This window comes from Carassius auratus, unplaced genomic scaffold, assembly GCF_003368295.1.
Source record: "Carassius auratus strain Wakin unplaced genomic scaffold, ASM336829v1 scaf_tig00023173, whole genome shotgun sequence".
NCBI lineage: Eukaryota > Metazoa > Chordata > Actinopteri > Cypriniformes > Cyprinidae > Carassius > Carassius auratus.
Window position 1 is genome coordinate 166,935 of NW_020525240.1, and position 26,271 is coordinate 193,205.

A 26,271-nucleotide genomic window follows, 5' to 3' on the forward strand; every position below is an offset into this window, starting at 1 on the left:
TTCTGCATTTTCAGAACTGTCTGTTACACTGAGAATAAAAAATAAAATCATTACAAAATACAGATTTACTAGGGTGATGGATTTATATGAAGACAATATTCTAATATAATTTGAAGCTTTTAATTATCGGCAAGTTAGAAGTTTTATTTTTTCAGGCCTAAAGAATTCTGCTCAACTCCCCCCAATGTTCTTATTCTCTTATAATACAATTGTATAACGTGAACTTATATTACCCCATAAGATTAAATAAATATAACCCAAATATCCCTGACCTATGCTTTAAATGTAATAAACTACACGGTAATTTTTTTCATAATTTATGTGGAAATGTGGGAATGTGAAGAAATGCAAAATTTTTGGGGTGGGGTGGTTCAGTAAGTTTCTCAATTTACTTTTTCTTTAATTCCGTTATGCCCTGTATTCTGTGTACTGAGTATTTATGAAGACAGTTGTTCTTTATCTAGTAAAGAAAGAACATTAGTGGACTTCACTCTGCTGCAAGCCGACATATTGCCCTATGATGGAAAAATGCTAGTTGCTGGTTGCATAAAATCAGTAATATATATAATTTTTTTAAAACATAGAGGCTAAGTTTATGCAGACATTTTCCCCCCAGTGCAATGCAATACGGAATTTAATTAAATTATATATATGTATGCCAGTGAACATACAAACAATATGTGTTTGTCAATATAGTGGTGTACTTTCCTGATCTACACTATGCCAATGGTTTTATGACAGTGATTGAACATGCTGCACTTTTTTTCTGTATGATATCAGTTACAACAGATTAAAGTTACACATTAATCTGTGCTATACTGATCTCAAGGAAATGGACAGGAGTTACATTTACACTTTTGCAATTAGTCAATAAATAGGGCTGATTCAATTATCTGAGCTTGAATTGTTCTTCAATATTCCCTGATATTGATGGATGCTTTACACCAGACATGCATTAGCACTGTAATTACTGTAATGATGAATAACATCTTCAGTATTTGAAAATGCCATTATTGATAGGACTTTGAAATCAAATGCCATACACATGATTTAATTGAAGGCCACTAAATGTATATCACAAAGTTATATTATGATTTAATAGCAAAAATCTTTGTGCTTATTATATATATATATATATATATATATATATATAGTGCATATATAATTATTGTGCAGACACATGGAAGGTCTCAGTAGTTTAATTCAACAAAGATTCACTCTTTTTCTCATATCATACTCTACTCCACATATTTAGTGTTGCAAAACAGGTAGTACTTTATACAATAATATAAATGTATGGCTCTGCAAGCAAACATCTGAAAGGTTCATGCTATAAATAAATTCCACAGAAACAATCAACCTTCAAAGTAACCATAATTTAGTTTAAATTCCAAAACCACAATTTTAATTCCAGTGTTTCTAAATTGTAATCAGATACATAGTAAAGCTTCTAACGGTTTTAGTTTACTAGCTTACAGTGTAACAACTTCTAAAAGTTTGCACATTAACTCAATAATCTCTCTGTAAACATACAACAATAAAATTATGTTTTGATCTCAGGTTCATTTCCAGTGCAGACAAAACAAGACATTCATCTTCGGTTTATTTGATGGTAGAATGTAAAAAAAATAATAATAAAAAAATAAAAACCAATTGCTTAACTAAATTTAAGATTTCAGTGCATAGTAATTACATAAGATAACCCAAACTCTAATGGTCATCTGTACACGTTCCAATACGCATGAGGTCTCTGCATCATAAATGCTGGTGGTGAAGTCTATATGGAAACAAAGTAAGTTCTAAATTTGAGTGAGCAGCTAAAGAGAAGCTCCTACACTGACTATGTGATGCATCAAAGCGCCTGGACTATGAGCATTTCTCTGCCCACACCATTTTTTTTTTTTTTTTTGCAGATCTTCTATTGGTGCAAATTTTATTTCGGTGACAATTGTTTTCTAAAGGGACCAGCTGAGGCACACAAAAACCAGCAGATGAAGCATAAGAAGGTATCCCATGAATATGTAGCGAGACTTCCCCCTGGATGGCAGTAGTTTGGAACAGCAGTATACGCTCCTTCCTTTGAGCCAACGCTGGCACAAGTGAACCCCACGCTTCATCTAAAATAAATAAATAAATACATAAATGAAATAATACCATACCAAAATTAGGCACCTTTAAAAATGATACTGGGCATTACTACAGTTCACTTGTAAGCAAAAACATGACAGTTACTGTAGCTTTAGATTCAGGAATTTCAGTTGCAAGAAAAAGTTTGTGAACCCTTTGTAATTACCTGGATTTCTGCAATGATTACTTATAATTAGGGCTGTAAATTTAAAAGAACACTCCACTATTTTTGAAAATAGGCTCATATTCCAACTTCCGTAGAGTTAAACTGTTGAGTTTCTCGGGTCTGGTGGTTGCACTTTTAGCTTAGCTTAGCATAGATCATTGAATCTGATTAGATCATTAGCATCTCGCTCAAAAATAAACAAAGAGTTTCGATATTTTTAAAACTTCTGAAGATATGAAAATATTTAAAACTTGACTCTTCTGTTATAGGATGAAAATATAAAGTTGCAATTTTCTGGCCCGATATTTATTTATAATTATATTATTAATTATGCAGCGCCTTAAAATATACCCCAGCAACTTTTCATTTTCCATCAGTCTTCGTACACAATGTAACTACAGAGAGTGAGATGCTTATGGTCTAATCAGATTCAATGATCTATGCTAAGCTAAAAGTACTACCGCCAGACCCGGGGATCGGCTGAATGGATTCGAAAACAGTAAAACTCAAATGTTTAACTCTAGGGGAGTTGGAAAATTAGCCTATTTTCCGAAATAGTGGAGTGTTTCTTTAACGCATTTAATTAATAAATTATGGAAAAAGTGATGCATTAAAATTATTGACACATTTAACATACCCTCATCAGACCTACATACAGTATGTCATTTTACATTTCATGAGTGGTAAAAAATATGCAGGAAAACAACTCGTTTAGAATGTGTAGCCTATAGAATGCAGTTATACAGTGGGGAAAATATATATTTGATCCCATGCTGATTTTGTAAGTTTGCCCACTTACAAAGAAATTAAGTCTCTGTAATTTTTATAGTAGGTAGTATATTTGCATTTCAGTGAGTAAAATGAGTATTGATCCACTACCAACCAGCAAGAATTCTGGCTCCCACAGACTGGTTTTGTACCCATGTGGAAAACAGATTAATCCTTCCACTTTAAGAACTTACTCCTAATGTCAGCTCATTAGGTGTATAAGACACCTGTCCACATAATCTGTATCTTCCATTCCAACCTCAATAGTCAAGACCAAAGAACTGTCAAAAGATGTCAGAGACAAATGGAAGAAACACAAAACAACCATAAATCCGCCTGGGTGTAGAGCTCTGTGCAAAATCTTGCCTCATGGGTTAAGGATAATCACGATCAGCCCCGAACTACATGGGAGGAGCTTGTTAATGATCTTAAGGCAGTTGGGACCAAAGTCACCAGAACCTCTTTCCCTCAGCCAGAACACTAAAGATGGGTCGTGGATGGGTCTTCCAGCATGACAATGACATACAGCCAAGGCAACAAAGAAGTGGCTCAAGAAGAAACACATTAAGGTCATGGAGTGGCCTAGTCAGTCTCCAGACCTCAATCCTATAGAAAACCGGTGGAGGTAGCTGAAACTTTGAGTTGAAAAACAACAGCCAAGATACCTTATGGATTTAGAGTGGATCTTTAAAGATGAGTGGACCAAAATCCCTCCTGTGATGTGTGCAAACCTGGTGACCAACTACAAAAATCATCTTACCTCTGTGCTTGCCAAAAAGGGTTTCTGGACCAAGTACCAAGTCATTTTTCTCTTGGGGATCAAATACTTATTTCACTGACTGAAATGTCAGTTTCTAACCTTTATATAGTGTGGGTATTTTGGTAGGTATTTGTTCTCTAAACGTTAAAATAAAGCTACCATAAAAATTACAAACCCTTCATTTCTTTGTAAGTGGGCAAACTTACAAAATTGGCAGGGGATGGAATAAATACTTTCCCCACTGTATGGCCCTAAAATCCAAGATACAGTGGCAAAAAATATGATTCTCGTATCATAGCAGTAATATCACACCAGAAATTAGTACATTATCATAAGACTGCTGTTAACTGATTTCATGCAACATGGTGTGTGTGTGTGTTGAAACTCTGAAGAGCTTCATTTACACAACCTCATGTAATCTAAAACCTGTATGACTTTCTTTCTTTCAGTGACGGCATAATTAAAAATTTTAGGGTGAACTGTCACTTTGAGGGGTAAGTTCACCCGAGAATGAAAATTAGTCCATCTTCCCTCGAAGCAATCCTAGGTGTACGTGACTTTCTTCTTTCAGAATAATCCAATCAGAGTTATATTAAAAATTGTCCTTGCTCTTCCAAGCCTTTCAAAGGTGAAAGCGGGTGTTTGTTGTCAACAGTTCAGAAGACGTGAAATAAAGTGTGCACATCTGTAAAAAAAAAAAAAAAAAAAAAACGCCCCTCAGACCAGGGGTTGGTTCTAGAGGCAGGGCCATGGCCCCTGCTGAAATCTGATTGGCCCCTGATTGGCCCCCGTTCCATCAATCGTCGACGAGAAGAGCAACCGGAGAATTCTTCACAATGATGCACAGATGCAATTCCACCCCCAAACAATTGGTGGCACTCGGGGCAGTAATGTGTCGATGCAACTTGGGAAAAGAAGCAGAGGTCTTGGCTTTATATTATCTTTGCTTGAAATTTTGACTGTGAATGGCTTTGGCTTGAGCAATACCAGAACATTCTCTGACGTTATGCCAGTAGGCGGGAGAAAGAATCCATCTATCTATCCAACTTGAAGACAATTCATGGTGAGTCACAAATCTTTTTGATGGTTGTCATTAAAATATGAAAGGATATTTAGCTGCTGCTCTCACTTATTTTAGGTTTGTTAACTAAATTGTGGAAGGACTGTCGAAGTAAACCAATAAACTTGTTAACCCTTTGACACATACGATCACACAGGTGTGATTAGAACTTTCAGTGCGTCACGTCATTAACTGCTGAATTTAAATCCGCTTTCACGCTTTGACTGGCGCTGAGCCAGATCAGACGTGCTGAGCACTGGTCACATCACACATATTAAGTGTTTTCAAACATATAATGCTTATTTTAGGTTTAAGACATTTAAATACACATAAGTACAAGCAAAAACATACATTTACAGTTTGTAAAATACACGCTGATGTCTATGGAAAACGCAATAATGATCCTTAAAAATATAATCTGACTTCATGTTTTTATTGATATCATATACAGATTGTGTAGGTAACATAAGTTAACTCTGCCCTTCTTCGAGTTCACAGGAGACTTACTTCAACGTGCTTCAGGAGGAGAGGACGAATGTGCATGTTGTAAATCCCACAGCTCGGATTCAGCTTGAACTAACATGGCCGCGCTCCTCACCTGGTATAGATCAACTAACACGGTCGATATAAAAGTGTTTGAGCTACCAAATATATTTACTTGCACATATTTCAGAATCGGAAAATCAGATATTTCATAATATAGTGAGTATGTTTGCAAATGTATTGAATAAAACAGGAAAAACTAAATAAAAGCGATCCATGTGTAATACAGAACTATTTTGGCTGTATTGTGTCACATGACAAGCATGACGCGTCGCCATGGAAACAATAAGGAGGTTCATTCTTTATGTGGCTGGAGTATTCTGTCTTTAAAGACTGTTTTTTGCTACCCTTGTCGCCACTTTTCGCTCCCAAATTCCCCAATGTCTATATTCATGTCGAAATCAGGGTTCTCTTATTGGAAAAAATCACTGTGCAGAAATGGTGGCTTTACAGATCATTGCAAATCAGAACATCACAGAAGTGCTGTGTTTAGTTTAGATGGAAATAGGGGTCCACGCGCACCCGCCGGCTTTTTTATGCCACCTGATTTTTTTAAAATCCTTAAAGTGTCTATTTTCATAATCTGGCAGGTACCAAGCTGAAATAATGTCCCAAAGGGTTCTTTTTTAACCCTTTGCTGCACCCAACCGGAACCCAAAACATCAAAAAATTATATAGAAAGTGGCATAACATTTGAAGTAAACAACATACAGAGACAAATGAACATATTTTTCCATACAATTCTGACCCCAGGAATTTAATGGAATGGTTATTTTTGACAACATACTACTTTACTTTATTTCACGTCTTCTGATCCATTGACAACAAACGTACCCCCATTGAAAGGCTTGGAAGAGCAAGGAAGGACAATATTTAATATAACTCGGATTGGATTATTCAGCAAGAAGAAAGTCACATACACCTAGGATGCTTTGATGGTGAGTAGAAGATGGATACATTTTCATTCTTGGGTGAACTAACTCTTTATAACCCATTTAAAAACCATTCATCTCATGGCATTATCTATGTGATTATCATTGCACTGTTGCAATTATCCTTTGCAGTACGCAGCCTGTACGTAAAAATAAATATATTTAAATAGGGATGGCCATTGGAGCCTAAATGTTTATGCATAACAATTTTTGAGTTAAACTAAATAAAATATTTCATTCTAAAGCAATTTTTTATGAGAGATTCAGTGAGAGATTCAATTGCAAATAATTTGATTCATGACATTATGTAATTAATTAGAAAAAAAAAAATGTATTGCTTAACAGCCCTACTCATCATGAAGCCTCACTTTCATCTAAAATCTAAATTAAAAACAAATACGTTCTGTCTAATGGACATATAAACAGCTGAAACTTTCAATGAAAATATAAAGAATGATAACTGACAGATCAGGTTCAAAAGTTAGTCAATCTCTTGTTTCTCTCTCTCTTTATAAATTGCAACTGCAATTATTTTAAGAATTAACAAGCTGATAGTACTTTGAATGGGTTTTAATGGTTTCAGTAGCTGAGGGGAGTGACTGGAAGCTTCATTTATACATACATTTTTACATGAAGTACCTTGTGTATGAACAGGTGCCGGCTTGGGCGAAGAACAAGATCTTCACACTGTTCCTCGTCTCTTTCTAGCTGAACGCTAAAGTCCCTTTGAGAATGCCGTAATTGGTTTGACTCCATGCTGGTTTGACACACACACACACACACACACACACACACAGAATATCAAATGGTGCACAAAACACTAGCAAAGTGTATCAGTTATTAATAAATGAATAAAAAAAACATATGCATTTGTGTTGTAATATTTTTCTTTTAAATGTGACATATTATGAAAGTCTGACGACTTCTGTGTTTAACAGAATCACAACCCTGATTTAACCAACCCAGGAAACATGAAAAGATTAACCCAGTACATTTTTTTGGTAACTCTTTCTCTACAATCTTGTGAAAAAATTAGCACATCAGATTTCACCCCCACTTTGAAGTAGAAAATGTTACCGCCCCTTTCCAACCATGGCCAACCATTGTGTTTTGCAAGTGTCAGTGGTCTGCCTGTTCAAAATCCATGGCGAAAGTTCTAGAAATTGTTACAGTTCTGTCTTTGGCTGCACTGAGGAGCACAGAACACTATTTTTGTATCACAGCCTCAGAGGAGACAAGAAAGCAGTGGAAATTTTGATTTACTTACTATACATTACATTGCTGCCACACAGATCTAATATTAACATGCAATTTCTTTCCCGGCTGTTTACCTTCACAGACATAACTGTTTCTGTAACTCATGTGTTTTAAAGGGGTCTTATTTTGTAGAAAAGTGATTTCTGATCTCCTTTTGACTTTGAACTTTTTAACTTTGCTGATCTTTTTTATGCTCAGACAGCAACATTACAGACTAAAGTTGAAAAAGCATAATAGGTCCCTTTAAGACATGAAAAATAACTTCGTTTAGTACTCACATGCAGTGTGAAAGCCGTTTTCAGTGTGTGTGCAGAAGTTTAATATGAACTACTATGGTTTAAAACACATAATGTTTTAGCACGATAGACATGATATTTAACCAAACCGAGTATTTGAGGAATGAGCTGTAAAGACACCCTATTCTGGCAAAGGTGGTGGTGAGCAGACATTCATTTGCATTTAAAGAGACATGCATGAAACTTCACAAACACATTATGGGGACACATGCTACTCATATTACATCTTGTACAAAGGGGCATAATATGGGATAATAGGTCTCCATTAAAGGTAATGCCTTACATCATGGGACCTTACATCATCTTGAACTTTTCTGGGCCATGAACCATCTTTGATCATTATGATGTTATTCAGATCTGAAGAGAACATGCAGAAGTCACCTATACTTCACCTATAAAAAAAAAATGGCCACACTACATGAAAAGTTTGGGCAGCCCTAGTCTCAGCCTCAGACGTCATGAAGTCATCAGCATATTGTTTGAATTATACAGGATTTCTGAGAGATGCGCATCGTGCTTTTTCCACCTGGAAACAAAGATGATGTTATGCCAAACCCCCTCATGAAATAATAAAGCCATAATGTTTACAACTGTGACAATGGATTTCCAAAAGTATATGAAATAAGTAAAGTTTGTGGCAGAGACTATAATATGTCCAGGTGTTTTACACACCGGTCTGTTATTGTGATTCCCCTAAAAATGACACAGCACAACACTAAATTGGAGATTGGTTGTTTTTCCTGTCAGTCATATGGCCTGTTGGGCGGTCCTTGGTCATTCAAAGTGGCCAAGGTTCCCTGACCTTCTACCATAAGTATGAAGGTCTGGCTACACAAGACTAGGCCCCATCACACTGCCTTAAACAAAACCAGACTTCCCAGTAATTAAGTGCAAAGACAGCAGCAATTAAGTGTTCATGAACATATTAAAGACTTTGGACCCTGATGATGAAGTTCAGCTAAGATGCTGTTCACATATTGAGGGTGAACTAATTGTCAAAGATTGCCTTGACCTAGGCCCATACTTTACCTTACTTGGCAGACTATAACCAGTTTGGGTAGTGGTGCAAAGGTTATGATTTCTTATCTGACACCAAAGTCTAGAGGACTATTTAAGATAGAAGATGACTTTTTTTCAGCCCAACAGTCAAAAAAGAAGGTAAAATGAGAAAAGGAAACACAGAAGAGTGACAGAAAGGGTGAATAAGATATGCCTGAAGTGTGACAGTCCTACCAAGCAGCACAGAAGACCTATGTGATCTCAGAAGACCTATGCCAAGGGATGCTCTTGAAATACTATGATCCTTTCAAAATCTGCAGAACAGCATGGGTTACAGGGGAAAGCTGGCTTTGATTCGATTCTCTACAAAGTACAAGAGGACGTCCAAATGCTAAAGCGATAGAGGGTTTCATCCTTTCCAATCTAACATGCTAGGAGAAGCATTGTGATTAGCTTTTTATTTGATAGTGTCTGGTAAAATCCCTTCGATTTCATTTCCAGTTTACAGAGTAGGTAGGCTTCCCTATTGAGCTGTTCCAGAATGTTAAGTCACTCATGCAGATTCATGCAAGACTGGGTTGGATGTTCCAAGGCCGTGCTCCCTAAGAAGATCATAAGTATATTGCACTAACATTTTACAAATATCATTTGCTCATTCTCCAGCTTCAGTGGACTTTAGTCACACCACTGTTATGTTATTTATATTATGAGCTTTTAAAAAAGTGATTTAACAAAGGAACTTTTCTCTTATACCTCTTAACTTTCTGTTCAGTCAACCGCATGGCTTCTTCTGCAGCCTCTCTCCTTGATCTTTCCTCCTCTAATCTGGAGTTTAACTGAGACAGATGAAACTCTGCCTCAGCCAGCCTGGACAAAACATTTAAGAGAGAATCACACTAAAAGCTTACAACACGAGTCATCTTCAAACATTGTCTGTCTGACAAACCTCATCCTGAGATCTCCACTGTCTGATCCACTTGGGTTCAAATCGGCACTGATTGGTTCCTGAGGGGCTCCTGGTGGAACTTCTGCATAGACTGAACCCTGTTGAAAAATGAACAGACTTAAACATATGCAATACTTTATAATAATTTCATTTCAAGGCCTCATCATATCAGTTACTTTTTCAGATCCAAGAGCTAGGTGTCGTCGCACCAGTTCTTTCTGTTAGATTTCTTTTCATTATGATTCATCTGGCTTTACCCCCGATTCCCCCCACTAAGAATCGGAGCTAACATCTTGTCAAGCACCTTGATCTGTCCTGATGTTCGGCACAGATTATTTGTTATTATTTGTGAGGCGTTCACCGATCAAATCTTGCACCTCCCGATCTGCTCGCACACATTATTGTCAAACATGTTTGATATTTAGAATTAAAATTGTCATGATGATGGCTATATCAGTACTTTCACAGCCAATGCACAAAACCGCTGATGTACGTGTCACGGAGTGACTGTGATGGGGCGGAACCAAAAATGAGGAAGATTAGTTCCGCCCGGACCATACATCGCAAACACCGCCGCTTCCGGGAACGCCGGCGAACCCAAATCGGCGTGTTATTGGGAACAGGTGTCTTGTTGAGCGTGGCGATCACTGATTGGGCAATTTGGTGAAGAGGAGACACATAAATAGGGCATCAGATACACAGGAAGTGGTTGGTGATTCCCAGTAGTTATTGTGGGTGCAACGGAGCGGAGGAGAGAGTGGGAAAGAGAGTGTATGGTGTACTGTGGAGCTTGGGCAAAGAGAGATACACACACAGGGCTGAGTATACGAATTTCTTTATTGGAGCATTGAGTTCAGATGCATTGTGTGATGTGAAGTTAACACCCATTGAAGATCTGCTAGGATTGCAGGAAGGAGATCGTGCTGCCAGTTGTGTCGGATGTCGGTTATCTGGAAGAGAAGTGGAAAGATCCAGTGTTAATGAAAGTGTGAGTACACTGAAATATTTGTCGTGTCAACAGTTACTTTGCAAGTGTGGAATATCCATATACCTCTTGTGAGTTGTGGCCAGTGTGAGCAGCCCCACCGTAATAGGATTGGTGGGTGAGCCGGGAGCAGCAAAAAAGGAGTCTGGTGCCTTGTCGTGGCTGTGACGTTTCCTCTGGCCGTCTGTTGCATCGGTGCCCCCAACGTCCAGGAACTAATCCCCGGTCCTATGTGGTTTTGACCCTAATTCACTGTGAGTGTGTGGAGTGCAGTGGGTGAGTCCTTTTCTTTGCTGTGTGTACACTTGAAGTCTGCAGTGTCGTGCTGTGTCATGTCGTCAGTAATCACCCTCTAGGCTGGGAGAGAAAACCCTGTGGAGAAGAACGTGCACCGGTGTTGTGAGACGACCGTTTTTTATATACATGCCCACTCGTGGCTTTGGACTCCTACTCCGCCGAGTGGTGACGTGTCAACAATAGCAAGTAAGGAACAGTGTGCATATTGTGGGGGACGACGACTGAGAGAAGTGTTGGCTGCTATATGAACATCCAGTTGTGTAGCCCTTGTGTATAAATACCTGTTTGTGGAGTGCTTTCAGAGGTTCGCCCCTGTCTAGATCTCTGGTCCGTTGTCTGGAAGAGAGGAGAGGGAAGCGTTCGAGTCATTCCTGAGGTACATACCCGGTGGCACAAACCTACCTGAAGTCACCCAGCGTGGTGGCACCAGCTGAGGCCATGGAAGGCCCAACGTGCAGCAACTTCAATCTGTACTTCTATCCACTCTTGTTCAAAATTCGAGAGGTGGTGTGTCTTTCTCCATATATTCACTGAAGCTAAGTAAATTTGTGAAGGAACTCTGTCTGTCTGTTACTAGTCCTACAGGTCTGAGCTTGAGGCTCTGAGTCGTCCTGGGAGAGTTTCCACGGTTGGAGCTGACCGTGTTGAGTGTTGGTCTGGGAAGTCTGCCCCGGTGAAGACCACAGTTGTCGTGACATATACACCTTCTCTAGACTCCCGAGCAGAAAAGAGCTTAAAGGGGGGGGTGAAATGCTCGTTTTCACTCAATATCCTGTTAATCTTGAGTACATATAGAGTAGTACTGCATCCTTCATAAATCCAAAAAGTCTTTAGTTTTATTATATTCATAAGAGAAAGATAGTCTGTACCGATTTTTGCCGGAAAAACACGACCGACTGGAGGCGTGACGTGTGGGCGGAGCTAAAGAATCACGAGCGCGAATAGGCTTTTGCGTTGAGAGCATGTGGAAGCTGTGACATTACCAGGGCCGTCGCCAGAACAAACCAAATGGGGGGGCATTTAATTTTCATAGGGGGGCACACTTTTTTTAATGATCTGAGACAGACCATAACATAAACCCATATTAGGCTATAGCTAAAATAGACCACAATAGTCTTGTTTTGTTCAATTATTCAAATAAAATACTTCACCGTTTGATCTCAACGTCTCTGTTTATTGTCTCTTAACATTTCCAAAACCGCCAAAATTTTATTCTGAGATCGCATGCAACGCGCAGCACAGCTGCGCAAAGGAATTGCGTATAAACAATACAATACTGTATGCTTAACTAAATGAATTGCATGATTTATATATACATATACATATACTTACACACAAACTGCATATTGTAATTTGAATTAATAAAACTACTAACACAAAAATAACATATTGAAAGGTCTGCTGCTGGAGACTTGCCATTGGTTGTTGTATTTGAATAATTAATGAGTTAGGTCTTTGCAAGGTTTGGGTGCTGTTTTGGGATGTTTTAACAGACATTTATGAATATAATTATATTTAAAATTATGTTCTGTGTAATAATGCTTTGAATAATTAATCGTCTGAATCATTTCTGAAGGTAATGTGTTATGCATTTCTAAAGGAGGTTAACGTTATAAGTTAATCTCATTAAATGTTGATGTGGACGAAATATTAAGATCCTTTACTTAAAATGAACGATCTCAGACACCTTGGTCCAAGTATCACTTTTAATAATTTTTTTACGCAAACAGGGACACATCATAGATTACTGCAAACGCTAAACAGCAATAATCAACCTGTCCTCTATTTTACTTGGGAACTAATGTGATCGGAGCTGCGTCCTCTGGAATCCTCTCAAGCGGTTGACTTCTACGTTCCGATTGGTTGCTGCCCAACCGCGTCATAGCTCATTACCATAAAGTTGCCTTGATTTCAACTCTGTTCGACGCTCTCAAAGGCCAAGTCGTGCCGCCCCGCTGGTTTACATTGAAAATGCCACTTTGACGCTCTCGACCCCGGCGGTGTGAATACACAGTAATGCAAGTTTGGTTAATTGTTCTGTGCGTTACGTTTAGGGGGGCACAAAAAGTCATTTGGGGGGGCACTGCCCCCCGATGCCCCCCCTTGACGACGGGCCTAGACATTACCGTGAGGTAAAACCCTTCATCCAAAACAAACCATGGCTTACAGTCAGATTCAGCCGTTTATTTATGATCCAGAATCAGATCCAGAGGCTGAAACTGAACGAAAGCAGCAGCAGCAACGACTCGCTCCGAGCAGGGCTCGAACCCGGGTCTCTGGCATGGGAGGGGACGCACTAACAAGGAGGCAGAGATATTTGAAGCAGTTTTACTCACCGCCTGCGGTTCCAACACACGATCGTGACCCTTTTTCATTGGGATTGCATCATCCTTAAGAAATAAACGATACGCAAATCCGTCGTCAAACTGGGCCTTGTGAACAAGCATCTTCGAAATGCAGGGAACAAACAAAAACACTTGCACAACTCCGTTGATGCTCTGTAAAAAATAAACTCCATCCACTGGTCCCTTAATGCTGTTTTTTTTTTTTTTTTTCTTGGTAATCTGTGCAGGGTTGTCTTGCCCTGGCAACCAAAAACACACTTCTTTTGTGACTTTTCGCGATGCTCTCGCTCTGATCAGTGAATCGCTCTGATCAGTGAAATGTCTGTGCTCAGCCTCGCTATACGGGAGCGCGCGCTCTTCCGGCAGAAGTGCGTCAGGACCCATATCAGGTAATTCCGCTCCATCTAACGTCACACAGAGCCATACTCGAAAAAAACTTTCCGAAACTTGTGACAAACCGGAAGGAGTATTTTGGGAACAAAAATACTCCTTCAAATGTACAACTTAATTTTTGAAACTTTGTCCGTGTTTAGCATGGGAATCCAACTCTTTAACAGTGTAAAAAACTCAGTATGCATGAAATAGCATTTCACCCCCCCTTTAAGCCTGACGTCCACCTCTTCGAGGGTCTGTGAGTTGTATCCATTCAGTATTGTCACTGTATACCCACCCGCATGCCCAGAGCAAAGCTCCAGTTGTCCCTGTATACCCCTCTGTACGCCTAAAGCTAAGAGCCAGCGTATTGCCCTTGTATACTTACCTGTATGCCCAAAGTCAAGCTCCAGTTGCCCCTGTATACCTCTCTGTACGTCTAAAGCTAAGAGCCAGCATATTGTCCTTGTATACTTACTTATATGCCCAGAGTCAAGCTCTAGTTGCCCTTGTATACTCACCTGTACGTCCAAAGTAAAGACAAAGTTGTCCTTCTGCATACTTACCTGTACGCCCCGAGTGAAATACCAGTGCATCGCCCTTGCATAGTCACCTGCAAACTCCATCCGTAGGGTTTACCTGGACGAAAATCGAAGTTAATGATCGTGTATCTTTCTTGCATACTTGCCTATACACCGAAGGCCAAGACCTCAATATATTCATCTGCATACTTACCTGTGGACCTTTCAGGCATTTCCAACCGCGGACCCAGAATCTCGTGGTGAACGGCGTCAGGTACGCACCCCACCCAATTCATCAGAATTACTTACCTCCTTTGCTCTGCGTGCAGGGACTGAAAGGGCCCCACCGACGTTTCTCCTGCAGGAGAAACACAAAGGCACTACTGAGAAAAACCCTGTTGAGTCACGTGAAGGAAAGGACACAAATTACGGACAGGCTTACCTGAGAGTCCCCGTGACAGAGTCAGATGCGACTCGGACCTATACTCTCTGGCCCCGAGAGTGGATTTTAGATTCCCTTTTCCCTTCCCTTCACACCTTTTTAAATAATTTAAATAAAGTTGATTTAATTATACTCTCTCTCTCGTGTGTCTGGTCATTGGGGTGTTCTTGGGACCTCCTCGAGGTGGAAACTAGGGAGGGGCGAGACTCACGACATCTGTGGTCCGCTCCGACCTGTGACATACGGCTTAGTTTGATAGTGGAGGAAACTGTTTCCGTTTCTTACTACATCAATTTTATACATGTATCTTACGAACCACAAATTCACTATTTCACAATGTTGGCTACTTGAATTTGAATGCTTCAGATTATTATTTATTAGGCCTATGTAAACCAGGCTTTGTACTTAACCTGTTTTCAAAAAAAAAAAAAAAAAAAAATTCATGGTCTTCTTCACATGAAAAAATTGTCCTCTTCATGTTTGACCCCAGCTCAGACTGAACGGCACGGATTGTACTATGGGCTGTTTTAGTTAACCAATGTATCTAGACTCTATAGTGTATCTATATGTTTGGTTTAATGTTGTAAGCCTATATATAATAATAATAATAATAATAATAATAGTAATAATAATAATAGCCTACAAGGAAGGAATAACTGACAATGTGCTGTTAAATTACGGAAAAGAAAAAAAAAACATGGTAGGCTATTGTTATGAAGTTCTTGTTTGGACAAATTAATATAAGTTATTCTGTGTCTTAATTAAGAACAAGTTCAAGTAAACAGTTTTATTGTATTTCTATGGGCAGAGGAGAATAGCCAGATCAAAAAGATACAAAGAAAACACAATGTAACATTCATAAAACTGTACACAATGGAATGCGCAGGTGAGTGGGGCTGTAGTGCCATCTAGTGGTCGTTGTTCCCTTTCGATACTTCACTCATACTGCGTATGGGGAAAAGCTCCTTTTTTCCTCGATACTGAAGCCTTTTTTCAATAACGCAGTGCAACTGCACTGCCATTGGTTTAATCTGTAAACTTTTTTAAACCAATGACAGCGCTGCGTAGCTGCGCGAGCCTGTGGCGATGCAGCGCGCCAAAGCCCGCCAGAATGGGCGGGGCGAATGGCTATATAAGCAGGCAATCGCCAGAGGAAATCAGATCTTACTCCTTCAGCGACGACTTCACTTCGTTGGATCTCTGCTGAACGCCTTCGCCTGGAACGAGCTCTCGCCGTCGAAGAGGCACCGCAGCGGACCAGCTGAGACCGCCGACCGCCTGCAGCGCCGGCGTACTCGCAGACAGCCGCTCTCAGCGCCGATCTCGGGCCGCCCGCTTCCCGCTTCCGGCCGCTTCTCAGCGATCTCCTGCCGCCATCCGGCGATCCTAAAAGAGCTTTTTCCAGCGGTTTTCACCGCTCTAAAAGAGCGTTTCTAACGCCGTTTTAACGGCGACGGCCATGCCGCGCCACAGCTGTGGCACATGCAGAGCCCCTCTGCATGAGGACGACGGCCATGGTGAGTGTGTTTTCTGCCTGGGTAAACCCCATGCTGAGGCTGCACTCACTGAGACTTCATGCTGCTTTTGTGAAAGCATGAGTCTCGCCTCTCTGCGCTCGCGGATTGCTTTCTTTAATGAAAGTAATCCCGCCCCTCGCGCCCTCCCGTCTTTTTCCTCCCGCAGGCCGGCCAGGAAAAGACAGCGGGGAAGAGGGGCCCAGCGCCCGGATTTGGGTGAGCTCACGCCGGCTCAGCGCCCGCGTGCCTCACCCTCTCCAATGAGAGAGCCGTCCCCTGTCCTCTTCTCATGCCCAGAGCAGCGTCCCTCGGCTGAAGCGAGCGACCTCGTCTCTTTTGGCGGATCGGAGGACGAGCCGCTTGACGACTCTATGTCACTCGCGGCTTCTGAAACGGAGGACTGGGCCGGCGATTCTGACCCCGCCCACCTGCCGTCACTGGAGCCCATCGACGCCAGAGCTGGGATGGATGCCGAGCTTCTCCGCATCCTCTCCAAGGCCGTTGAGGAACTCCATTTGGAGTGGGCCCCCCCTGAAGAGCCGACACGCAGCAGGCTGGACGAGTGGTACCTGCCAGGACGCCGCCAGGCCCCCCGCCAGCGACCTGCCCCATTCTTCCCTGAGGTTCATGACGAGCTGACAAAGTCGTGGCGCGCCCCCTACTCGGCCCGCCTACGCACTTCCTCTGCAGCTCTCAGCTCAGTAGATGGCTCTCAGGAGAAGGGCTATGAGCAATTGCCGCCCCTGGATGAGGCCGTGGCTGCTCACCTCTTAGCCACTTACAGTGCCTAGGACTCAGGGTCAATTTCGCCAAGAGCTCACTGCTCCCCAGCCAACGTATTACGTTCCTGGGAGCAGTTTTCGACTCCATCAATATGAGGGCGGTCATATCACCAGAGCGCGCTCTTGTACTTCAGCAGCTCGCGGCCTCTGTCAAGAACAAAGCCTGTTTCCCTCTGAAGTTCTTTCAGAGGATGCTAGGGCTGATGGCTTCCGCCTCCCCAGTTTTACAGCTCGGCCTCCTACGAATGCGGCCCTTGCAGTACTGGCTGAAACTCCGGGTCCCACCTCATGCTTGGCGGCACGGCCGCTTTCGCATCAGGGTCAACCAGGCCTGTCTAGCAGCCCTGGAGCCTTGGATGAACCCTGTTTGGTTCAGTCGTGGAGTACCCCTACAGGCGGTTTCCAGAAGGACGGTACTCTCAACAGATGCGTCCAACCTGGGTTGGGGTGCTCTGTGCGAGGGCAGACCAGCCTTCGGCTCGTGGTCGCACGAAGAAAGCCATCTTCATATCAACTGCCTCGAGATGCTGGCAGTAGAACGAGCCCTTCAATCCTTTCAGGCAATCTTGGAAGGGCGCCACATCCTAGTCCAGTCGGACAGCATGACAGTGGTGTCCTACATAAATCACCAAGGCGGCCTTTCGTCCAGCCGCCTCTGCGCACTGGCAAAGCGCCTCTTGGAATGGGCATTACCCAGGTTGCGATCGCTCAAGGCGACACACATACCTGGCAAGACGAACCTGGGAGCAGACATGCTTTCACGGAGCAATGTCCCCTCGGACGAGTGGATGCTCCATCCCCAGACAGTTCTCAAAATCTGGGAGATTTTCGGGAAGGCAGAGGTCGACCTCTTCGCCTCAGAAAGCAACTCTCATTGCCCAACTTATTTTTCAAAGGAAACAGATGCACTGGCCCACAACTGGCCCAGCCTCCTTCTTTATGCTTTTCCCCCGATCGCTCTGATCCCTCAGGTCATCAGACGAGTCAGGGAAGACAGACACAGAGTCCTCCTAGTGGCCCCACTCTGGAGGACCCAAGTTTGGTCCTCGGAGCTTTTCAGGCTTTCCATGAAAGCCCCATGGCCGATCCCCCTGAGGCGGGACCTCCTCTCTCAGGCGAACAGGACAATCTGGCATCCACAGCCAGAACTCTGGGCTCTGCATGTATGGTCCCTCGATGGGAGCCTCTGAGCCTCCCCGGGGACGTACTACACACCATTGCTCTGGCAAGAGCCCCGTCTACAAGACGCCTCTATGCCCAAAAATGGTCAGTCTTTGTTGACTGGTGCTTAGCACAAAACAAAGACCCTGTTGAGTGTGATGTATCTCCGATACTGTCATTTCTCCAGGAGCGTCTAGAAAAGGGTCTCACCCCTTCCACACTCAAAGTGTACGTAGCAGCCATTGCAGCATTTCATGCTCCTATTGCTGGCCAATCAGTGGGTCGACACAGCCTCATTGTGCGTTTCCTGAGAGGTGCTAGGCGGTTGAAGCCCCCACGCCCTCTTACCGTTCCCACTTGGGACCTTCACACGGTCCTTGGAGCACTCAAAGGACCTCCCTTTGAACCGCTGCGGTCAGCTGACCTTCGGCCCCTAACGCTCAAAACCGCTCTGCTACTTGCTCTAGCATCGGTCAAGCGTGTTGGCGATTTGCAGGCCCTCTCGGTGAGCCCTGCATGCCTTGAGTTTGGGCCCAATGACTCTAAGGTCATTTTAAAACCCAGGCATGGCTACGTACCTAAAGTGCTCTCGACGCCATTCAGAGCACAGGTAATTTCCCTCTCAGCTCTGCCTCCGTTGTCAGGTGAGCGAGAGCTGGATTTACTCTGCCCAGTGAGGGCTTTGAGAATTTACATTGAGCGGTCTCAGCCGTTCAGGCAATCTGACCAGCTTTTTGTCTGCTTTGGTGACCGCACCAAAGGGTCTTCGGTCTTAAAGCAACGCCTCTCGCGTTGGATAGTTGAAGCTATCGCTCTATGTTACTACTCTATGGGCCTTGAGTGCCCCTTAGGAGTTAGAGCCCACTCTACTAGAGGGATGGCCTCTTCATGGGCCTGGTCTAGTGGTGTCTCTATCAAGGACATCTGTGAGGCGGCCGGCTGGTCCTCGCCGTCCACTTTTGTCAGGTTCTATAACTTGGATATCCCGACCTTGCATGCTCGGGTTCTTTCGGTTTGATACGACGGCCTCTAGCAGACTCTGTCATCATACCACCTCCAGGGAGCTAGCTCCCTCTCAGCAGTATAGCGTCAAGGGTTCGATGGCTCCGGCCCTCTCACTTATCCTCTGGACCCCAGGGTGTTCAAGTTAAGACTTGTCGTTCCCTACCGTGGCAATGGTTGAATTTCCGGTTGAATTCGTTCCCCATACGCAGTATGAGTGAAGTATCGAAAGGGAACGTACTCGGTTACGAACGTAACCTCGGTTCCCTGAGATACGGAACGAGTACTGCGTTATATGCCGTGCCACGAGGCTGCAGGTTCAGTGTCGTCGCTTCAGTCGTATGACCTGATTTCCTCTGGCGATTGCCTGCTTATATAGCCATTCGCCCCGCCCATTCTGGCGGGCTTTGGCGCGCTGCATCGCCACAGGCTCGCGCAGCTACGCAGCGCTGTCATTGGTTTAAAAAAGTTTACAGATTAAACCAATGGCAGTGCAGTTGCACTGCGTTATTGAAAAAAGGCTTCAGTATCGAGGAAAAAAGGAGCTTTTCCCCATACGCAGTACTCGTTCCGTATCTCAGGGAACCGAGGTTACGTTCGTAACCGAGTACGTTTTTCTTTGGCTCAGCTGCGCGTGGACTGTGAGCTGTGTGTGTGGATTGGGCAAGGCTTAAAGGGCGGAATGAAAGTCTCAAAATTCAAATGTATCAAATAGAATCGATGATCCACAAATGAACATTTTAATCCCTACAAATTATGATATTTTTTTAAATACAAACTATACAACATTTGTATTCACAAATATGTCTCTATTTGAACAAAATGCTGCACATTAATGTAATTCTTAACTCTGCAGACACCGGTTGAAAAGCATTTGTTTCACTGTAGTGACGCACATTCGCAAATTTTTCAAATCATGTACTTTAATGAATTGCACTGGGCCTTGTTCTTTAGTAGTTGTGTGTGTGTATGTGTGGGACGTGAAATGCTGAAAACTGCGAAAATGAAGTCTCAAAATCCAAATGAACCAAACAAGATTGACTCAAACTAGACGTCAATTAATGCATGCATGTCTCCCGTTCCACATATGCATGGATTCCTTTTTGCATGAGCAATTTATGATATATTAATGCAGAACAGAACATTTTTATTTGCAAAATGTACACGTACATGTCCACACCGCTGCACAATCATTTAATCCTGAATCAAATTGAAAGGCATTTGTTTGTGGTTTGTAAGATACATGTACATCCTCTACATCCACTACGTTCTCAAAACTCAGGCAATTTGATAATACCTAGAATATCAAAATCAACAGCGGGCGGCAGATCCTTTTCCTATTTGGCGCCTAAACTCTGGAATAACCTACCTAACATTGTTCGGGAGGTAGACACACTCTTGCAGTTTAAATCTAGATTAAAGACCCATCTCTTTTACCTGGCTTACACATACTAATATGCTTTTAATATCCAAATCCTTTAAAGGATTTTTAGGCTGCATTAATTAGGTAAACCGGAAACGGAAACACTTCCCATAACACCCTATATACTTGCTACATCATTAGAAGAATGGCATCTACGCTAATATTTGTCTGTTTCTCCCTTATTCCGAGGTCACCGTAGCCACCAGATCCAGTCTGTATCCAGATCAGAGGGTCACTGCAGTCACCCGGATCCAGTACGTATCCAGACCAGATGGTGGATCAGCACCTAGAAAGGACCTCTACTGCCCTGAATGACAGCGGAGACCAGGAAAACTAGAGCCCCAGATACAGATCCCCTGTAAAGACCTTGTCTCAGAGGAGTACCAGGACAAGACCACAGGAAACAGATGATTCTTCTGCACAATCTGACTTTGCTGCAGCCTGGAATTAAACTACTGGTTTCGTCTGGTCAAAGGAGAACTGGCCCCCCAACTGAACCTGGTTTCTCCCAAGGTATTTTTCTCCATTCTGTCACCGATGGAGTTTCGGTTCCTTGCCGCTGTCGCCTCTGGCTTGCTTAGTTGTGGTCACTTCATCTACAGTGATATCGTTAACTTGATTGCAAATAAATGCACAGACACAATTTAACTGAACAGAGATGACATCACTTAATTCAATGATGAACTGCCTTTAAAGAGCCACACAGATGGGAAATCAAAAATTACCTGTATTACAGTGTATGATGTAGCTATACGTCAGTGTAAACAATGTGCAAAGTAATTAAACCAAAAAGTACACGATTTATAAAGTTATTGGCTTCTAAAGTAAGGAGTCGACTCTGAATCGCTGAAACGAGTCGTTATAGATTTCAAATCTTTTGCCCATCTCTATGTACGTCACTAGAACACTTTGCATAATAATCTCCGCCTACCGTCTTGGGAGAAACGGAACTCTGACCTGCCCCACCCCCCACACAGACGCTCTGGTTGGTGTGATAGCATCATGTCGAGGAGACAGTGTGTTTTTAATTGTAAAGTTTGTTTTATTTTCACTGCCAAAGAACGAAGATCAGAAGAACCAATGGCTAAAATTCATTTTTACCACAATACCAGAGCAGTACAACAAATCCTTGTTGTGTTCACAACATTTCACTGATGACTGCTTTTCTAATCTCTGTGATTACAAGGCGGGATTTTCAAAGCGTTTGGCCATAAAAGAGGGTTCATTACCAACTTTATTTGGACCAACAAGCATCTCTGAATCACAGCGCGAAGTATGATTATGAAGTTATGCGTTTGTTTTCTCCCGAGCGTCTTATCAGTATGTGTGCTGTCTGCAGCCTTTATCTGCGCTGATCGTCATGTACAAACACGTCATTAAAATGAAGTGTAACTCCGTGAATACTCAACGAAGAGACATGAGAGAGATATCTATAGAAAGCTTGACATGTCTACTTTAAAACTAAACAAGTGCTGCCGAAAACAGATATTCTGTGATAAAATAATCCATATGAAAACAATGTGATGTCCAATCTTTCACGTCTCCCTTCATTATATCTAATGTGACCACGCCCCTGCGATGAACGCTCGATTCAGATTCAAACTGAAGCGCGCGGCTTGAATACACCCACAAAGAAGAAAAAGAAGCGTTTTTCAAGTTTTTTATTTTACTGTTTGCTTCGCGATGAGAGGAAGACATAATTCACCCCAAAAAGATGCTAACGCATTGTTTACCATGAAGTTTTGAGGAATCCCGCCCGGTGAAACACACCAATTTGAAAAACTAATGGAATGCATAGTCGATATAAAAAATTGGATGACGAGTAATTTCTTACTGCTAAATTCAGAAAAAACAGAGGTGTTAATCATAGGGCCTAAAAACTCTGCTTGTAATAACCTAGAACATTGTTTAAGACTTGATGGTTGCTCTGTCAATTCTTCGTCATCAGTTAGGAACCTAGGTGTGCTACTTGATCGCAATCTTTCCTTAGAAAGCCACGTTTCTAGCATTTGTGCATTTTTCCATCTCAAAAATATATCTAAGTTACGGCCTATGCTCTCAATGTCAAATGCAGAAATGTTAATCCATGCATTTATGACTTCAAGGTTAGACTATTGTAATGCTTTATTGGGTGGTTGTTCTGCTCGCTTGGTAAACAAACTACAGCTAGTCCAAAATGCAGCAGCAAGAGTTCTTACTAGAACCAGGAAGTATGACCATATTAGCCCGGTCCTGTCCACACCGCACTGGCTCCCTATCAAACATCGTATAGATTGTAAAATATTGCTTATTACTTATAAAGCCCTCAATGGTTTAGCACCTCAGCATTTGAATGAGCTCCTTTTACATTATACTCCTCTACGTTCGCTACGTTCTCAAAACTCAGGCAATTTGATAATACCTAGAATATCAAAATCAACTGCGGGCGGCAGATCCTTTTCCTATTTGGCGCCTAAACTCTGGAATAACCTACCTAACATTGTCCGGGAGGCAGACACACTCTTGCAGTTTAAATCTAGATTAAAAACCCATCTCTTTAACCTGGCATACACATAACATACTAATATGCTTTTAATATCCAAATCCGTTAAAGGATTTTTAGGCTGCATTAATTAGGTAAACTGGAACCGGAAACACTTCACATAACACCGTACTCTCTACATCATTAGAAGAATGGCATCTACGCTAATATTTGTCTGTTTCTCTCTTGTTCGAGGTCACCGTGGCCACCAAATCCAGTCTGTATCCAGATCAGAGGGTCACTACAGTCACCCGGATCCAGTACGTATCCAGACCAGATGGTGGATCAGCACCTAGAAAGGACCTCTACAGCCCTGAAAGACAGCGGAGACCAGGACAACTAGAGCCCCAGATACAGATCCCCTGTAAAGACCTTGTCTCAGAGGAGCACCAGGACAAGACCACAGGAAACAGATGATGCTTCTGCACAATCTGACTTTGCTGCAGCCTGGAATTGAACTACTGGTTTCGTCTGGTCAGAGGAGAACTGGCCCCCCAACTGAGCCTGGTTTCTCCCAAGGTTTTTTTTTTTCTCCATTCTGTCACCGATGGAGTTTCGGTTCCTTGCCGCTGTCGCCTCTGGCTTGCTTAGTTGGGGTCACTTCATCTACAGCGATATCATTGACTTGATTGCAAATAAATGCACAGACACTATTTAAACTGAACAGAGATGACATAACTGAATTCAATGATGAACTGCCTTTAACTATCATTTTGCATTATTGAGACACTGTTTTCCAAATGAATGTTGTTCAGTGCTTTGACGCAATGTATTTTGTTTAAAGCACTATATAAATAAAGGTGATTGATTGATTGAAGTTTTGTGTGGAACAACCAATCAAAACTGACTATGTTAGTTGACCAATCAGAACACAGTATGCTACCGAAAGGTGGGGTTTAAGGAAACTGAATCTTTTGAACAGCTTCGCGCGAACCGTTTGGGGATCTCTGAGAATTGAGGTAATTTTAAAATGATATTTTGACAAAATGACAATGTTTTTTAACCTTGGATGGATTTAAACCTATTGTACAGGACTTATAAACAGTGATAGGAAGCTTAGAATTTTCATCTTACTGGCTCTTTAACTATCATTTTGCATTATTGACACACTGTTTTCCTAATGAATGTTATTCAGTTGCTTTGACACAATGTATTTTGTTTAAAGTGCTATATAAATAAAGGTGACTTGACTTGACATGTATACAATTGATGTAGTACATTGATATTTTTGCGTGCATCTATTAATCATTTTGAGTCTAATTTCATCCCATAAGTGAGTGAAGTGCCACGATGTTCAAAGCTTGTAGTGTGTGAATGTTTAATATATGAGGGAAGATAATCTGCAAAGATTTTCCTTATGTGTGATGCAACCACATTTCAAAAACGGTTATGTTTTTAAAACTCCTGTAGTGTGAGCCAGGCTTAACACTATAAGGATCTGTCATTCATGTTATCTTTTAGCCAACAACCCAGTGACAAAAAAAAATATGTAAGTTCAAATAAAAGCACCAAAATTTGACTGGACAATGTGTAATGATTCGAAACTTTTATAGAAACACAAACTCACCTGTGTGTGTGAATACTGGTTTTGAAATTGGCTCTCCTGCCAATAGCAATGATTCTGGAGCTCACTAACAGTCTGCTGTGTGTCTCTGAGCATCTTGGAAACAGTGCTTAACTGGGAGGACACCCCTTCCTTTTCCTCAATTGCCTGTTGCAACTAGTAGATATACAAGGATAATAATACTTGAACAAATATAAAGGAAAACAAATTCACAACAATAAATATTACTTTTTTGCTTTACAGAGGGAACATTTGGATGCATACCTTGATGTTTATTTGTTGGAGGCTAAAATCCCGTTGCTGAATCTCTCGCTGGCAGTCCTGCAGATGGCTATGCAACTGGACCCAGTGTTCTGGAGACATATCTTTACCCTGTAAAGCCATGAATTCCTGAAGATACAGATAAATGTAACAATATTTTTGTAAAACAGGAAAAGTGTTTTTGAGTGCAGGGACCAAATTACCCAAAATCTCCCTGAAAATGAAAATGTTTCTGCATCATCATTCACCTACTTAAACTATGCCCTAAATTATATACCCTTTTTGTAAAGAAAAAAGTACATACGTTTGAATGTGTAGCAGAATTGTAAGCAAGTTTTGGGACGTAATACCCACATAATAACTGCATATTCAATGGATCACTTAAGTTAATTGTATATATCTACTGTAGGTATTTAGCACTAACCAGGATATGGTATTTCTCTCTCACCATTGTCTTTTTTTCTACCACTTTGCTGGATTGCCACTTGTGATGTTGTAGCTGGTCCTGAATTCTCTGAATCTGATAACTGGAATTTCTGCAGATCTCTTCTTTTTCCAGGACCAATTTACAGATCTCTTCTTCCTTTAATGATTTTTCATTGATAACTTTAAGCAACTCTTGTTTGGTCAAATCGTAATCCTCTTGAAGTTTCTTGTATAGTTCATCCAGTTTCTGCACTTGTGACCGAGCAGCAAGCATGACTTGTTCCTTCTCAGTTTGTGTTTCCTGGAGTTGTGTGATCTCTGAGGTTAATCGCTCTATTTGACAGGTTAATTGTGAAACTGTGTTTTCAAGTTCTGATGCACTACCTTGCAAGTGCAGACACTTTTCTTTCTCCTGCATCAATAAATAATCCTTTTCATTAATGATGTTGATGAGATGGTTATTGTTTTCTTGTAAGCTTTTGAACTCTCCTTGAAATGTATCAATTTCATTCACTTCTAATTTCAGTCTTGCTTCACATGATTCTGATTGTGCCATTAACGTCTTTTTAACCAGAGAAAACTCTTTATCTTTATTTAACAGTAACCTATCTTTTTCTTGCAAAGCAGTCTGCAAATTCTGAACTTCTTCATGTAGCTCAGAGATCACTGTTATTTTCTGGGTGATTTGGCTTTCACTTTCCAACAGTTTGACTTGCATCTTATTTACAGACATCTCCTGTGCCCGGAAAACTACCTCTTTCCCTTGCAGAGTAAGTTGTAAAGCTTCAAGTTGAGAGT

The 26,271-nt window shown here is 41.7% G+C and overlaps 1 protein-coding gene across 1 annotated transcript; it reads right to left on the reverse strand.

Moving 5' to 3' along the window:
- Positions 1-1,183: 1,183 nt before the first annotated feature.
- LOC113077685 (golgin subfamily A member 4-like) lies at positions 1,184-26,255 on the reverse strand. Its single transcript, XM_026250010.1, has 7 exons — positions 25,496-26,255; positions 25,051-25,176; positions 24,790-24,942; positions 9,855-9,952; positions 9,662-9,775; positions 6,996-7,113; positions 1,184-2,117 (listed from the first exon to the last, which is right to left on the reverse strand). Exons 1-7 carry the CDS (start codon positions 26,204-26,206, stop codon positions 1,956-1,958), a joined length of 1,482 nt encoding a protein of 493 aa, XP_026105795.1. The 5' UTR covers positions 26,207-26,255; the 3' UTR covers positions 1,184-1,955.
- Between the last annotated feature and the right edge of the window lie 16 nt (positions 26,256-26,271).

What these genes read in the sequence shown, in the direction of transcription:
- LOC113077685 (XM_026250010.1), bottom strand. Translation starts at nt 26,206, where the DNA reads ATGTCTGTAAATAAGATGCAAGTCAAACTGTTGGAAAGTGAAAGCCAA. An exon ending in TCCAACAAATAAACATCAAG is followed by an intron (nt 24,943 to 25,050) that starts GTATGCATCCAA and finishes TATATCTACTAG; the next exon opens with TTGCAACAGGCAATTGAGGA. An exon ending in ACCAGTATTCACACACACAG is followed by an intron (nt 9,953 to 24,789) that starts GTGAGTTTGTGT and finishes ATTTTTCAACAG; the next exon opens with GGTTCAGTCTATGCAGAAGT.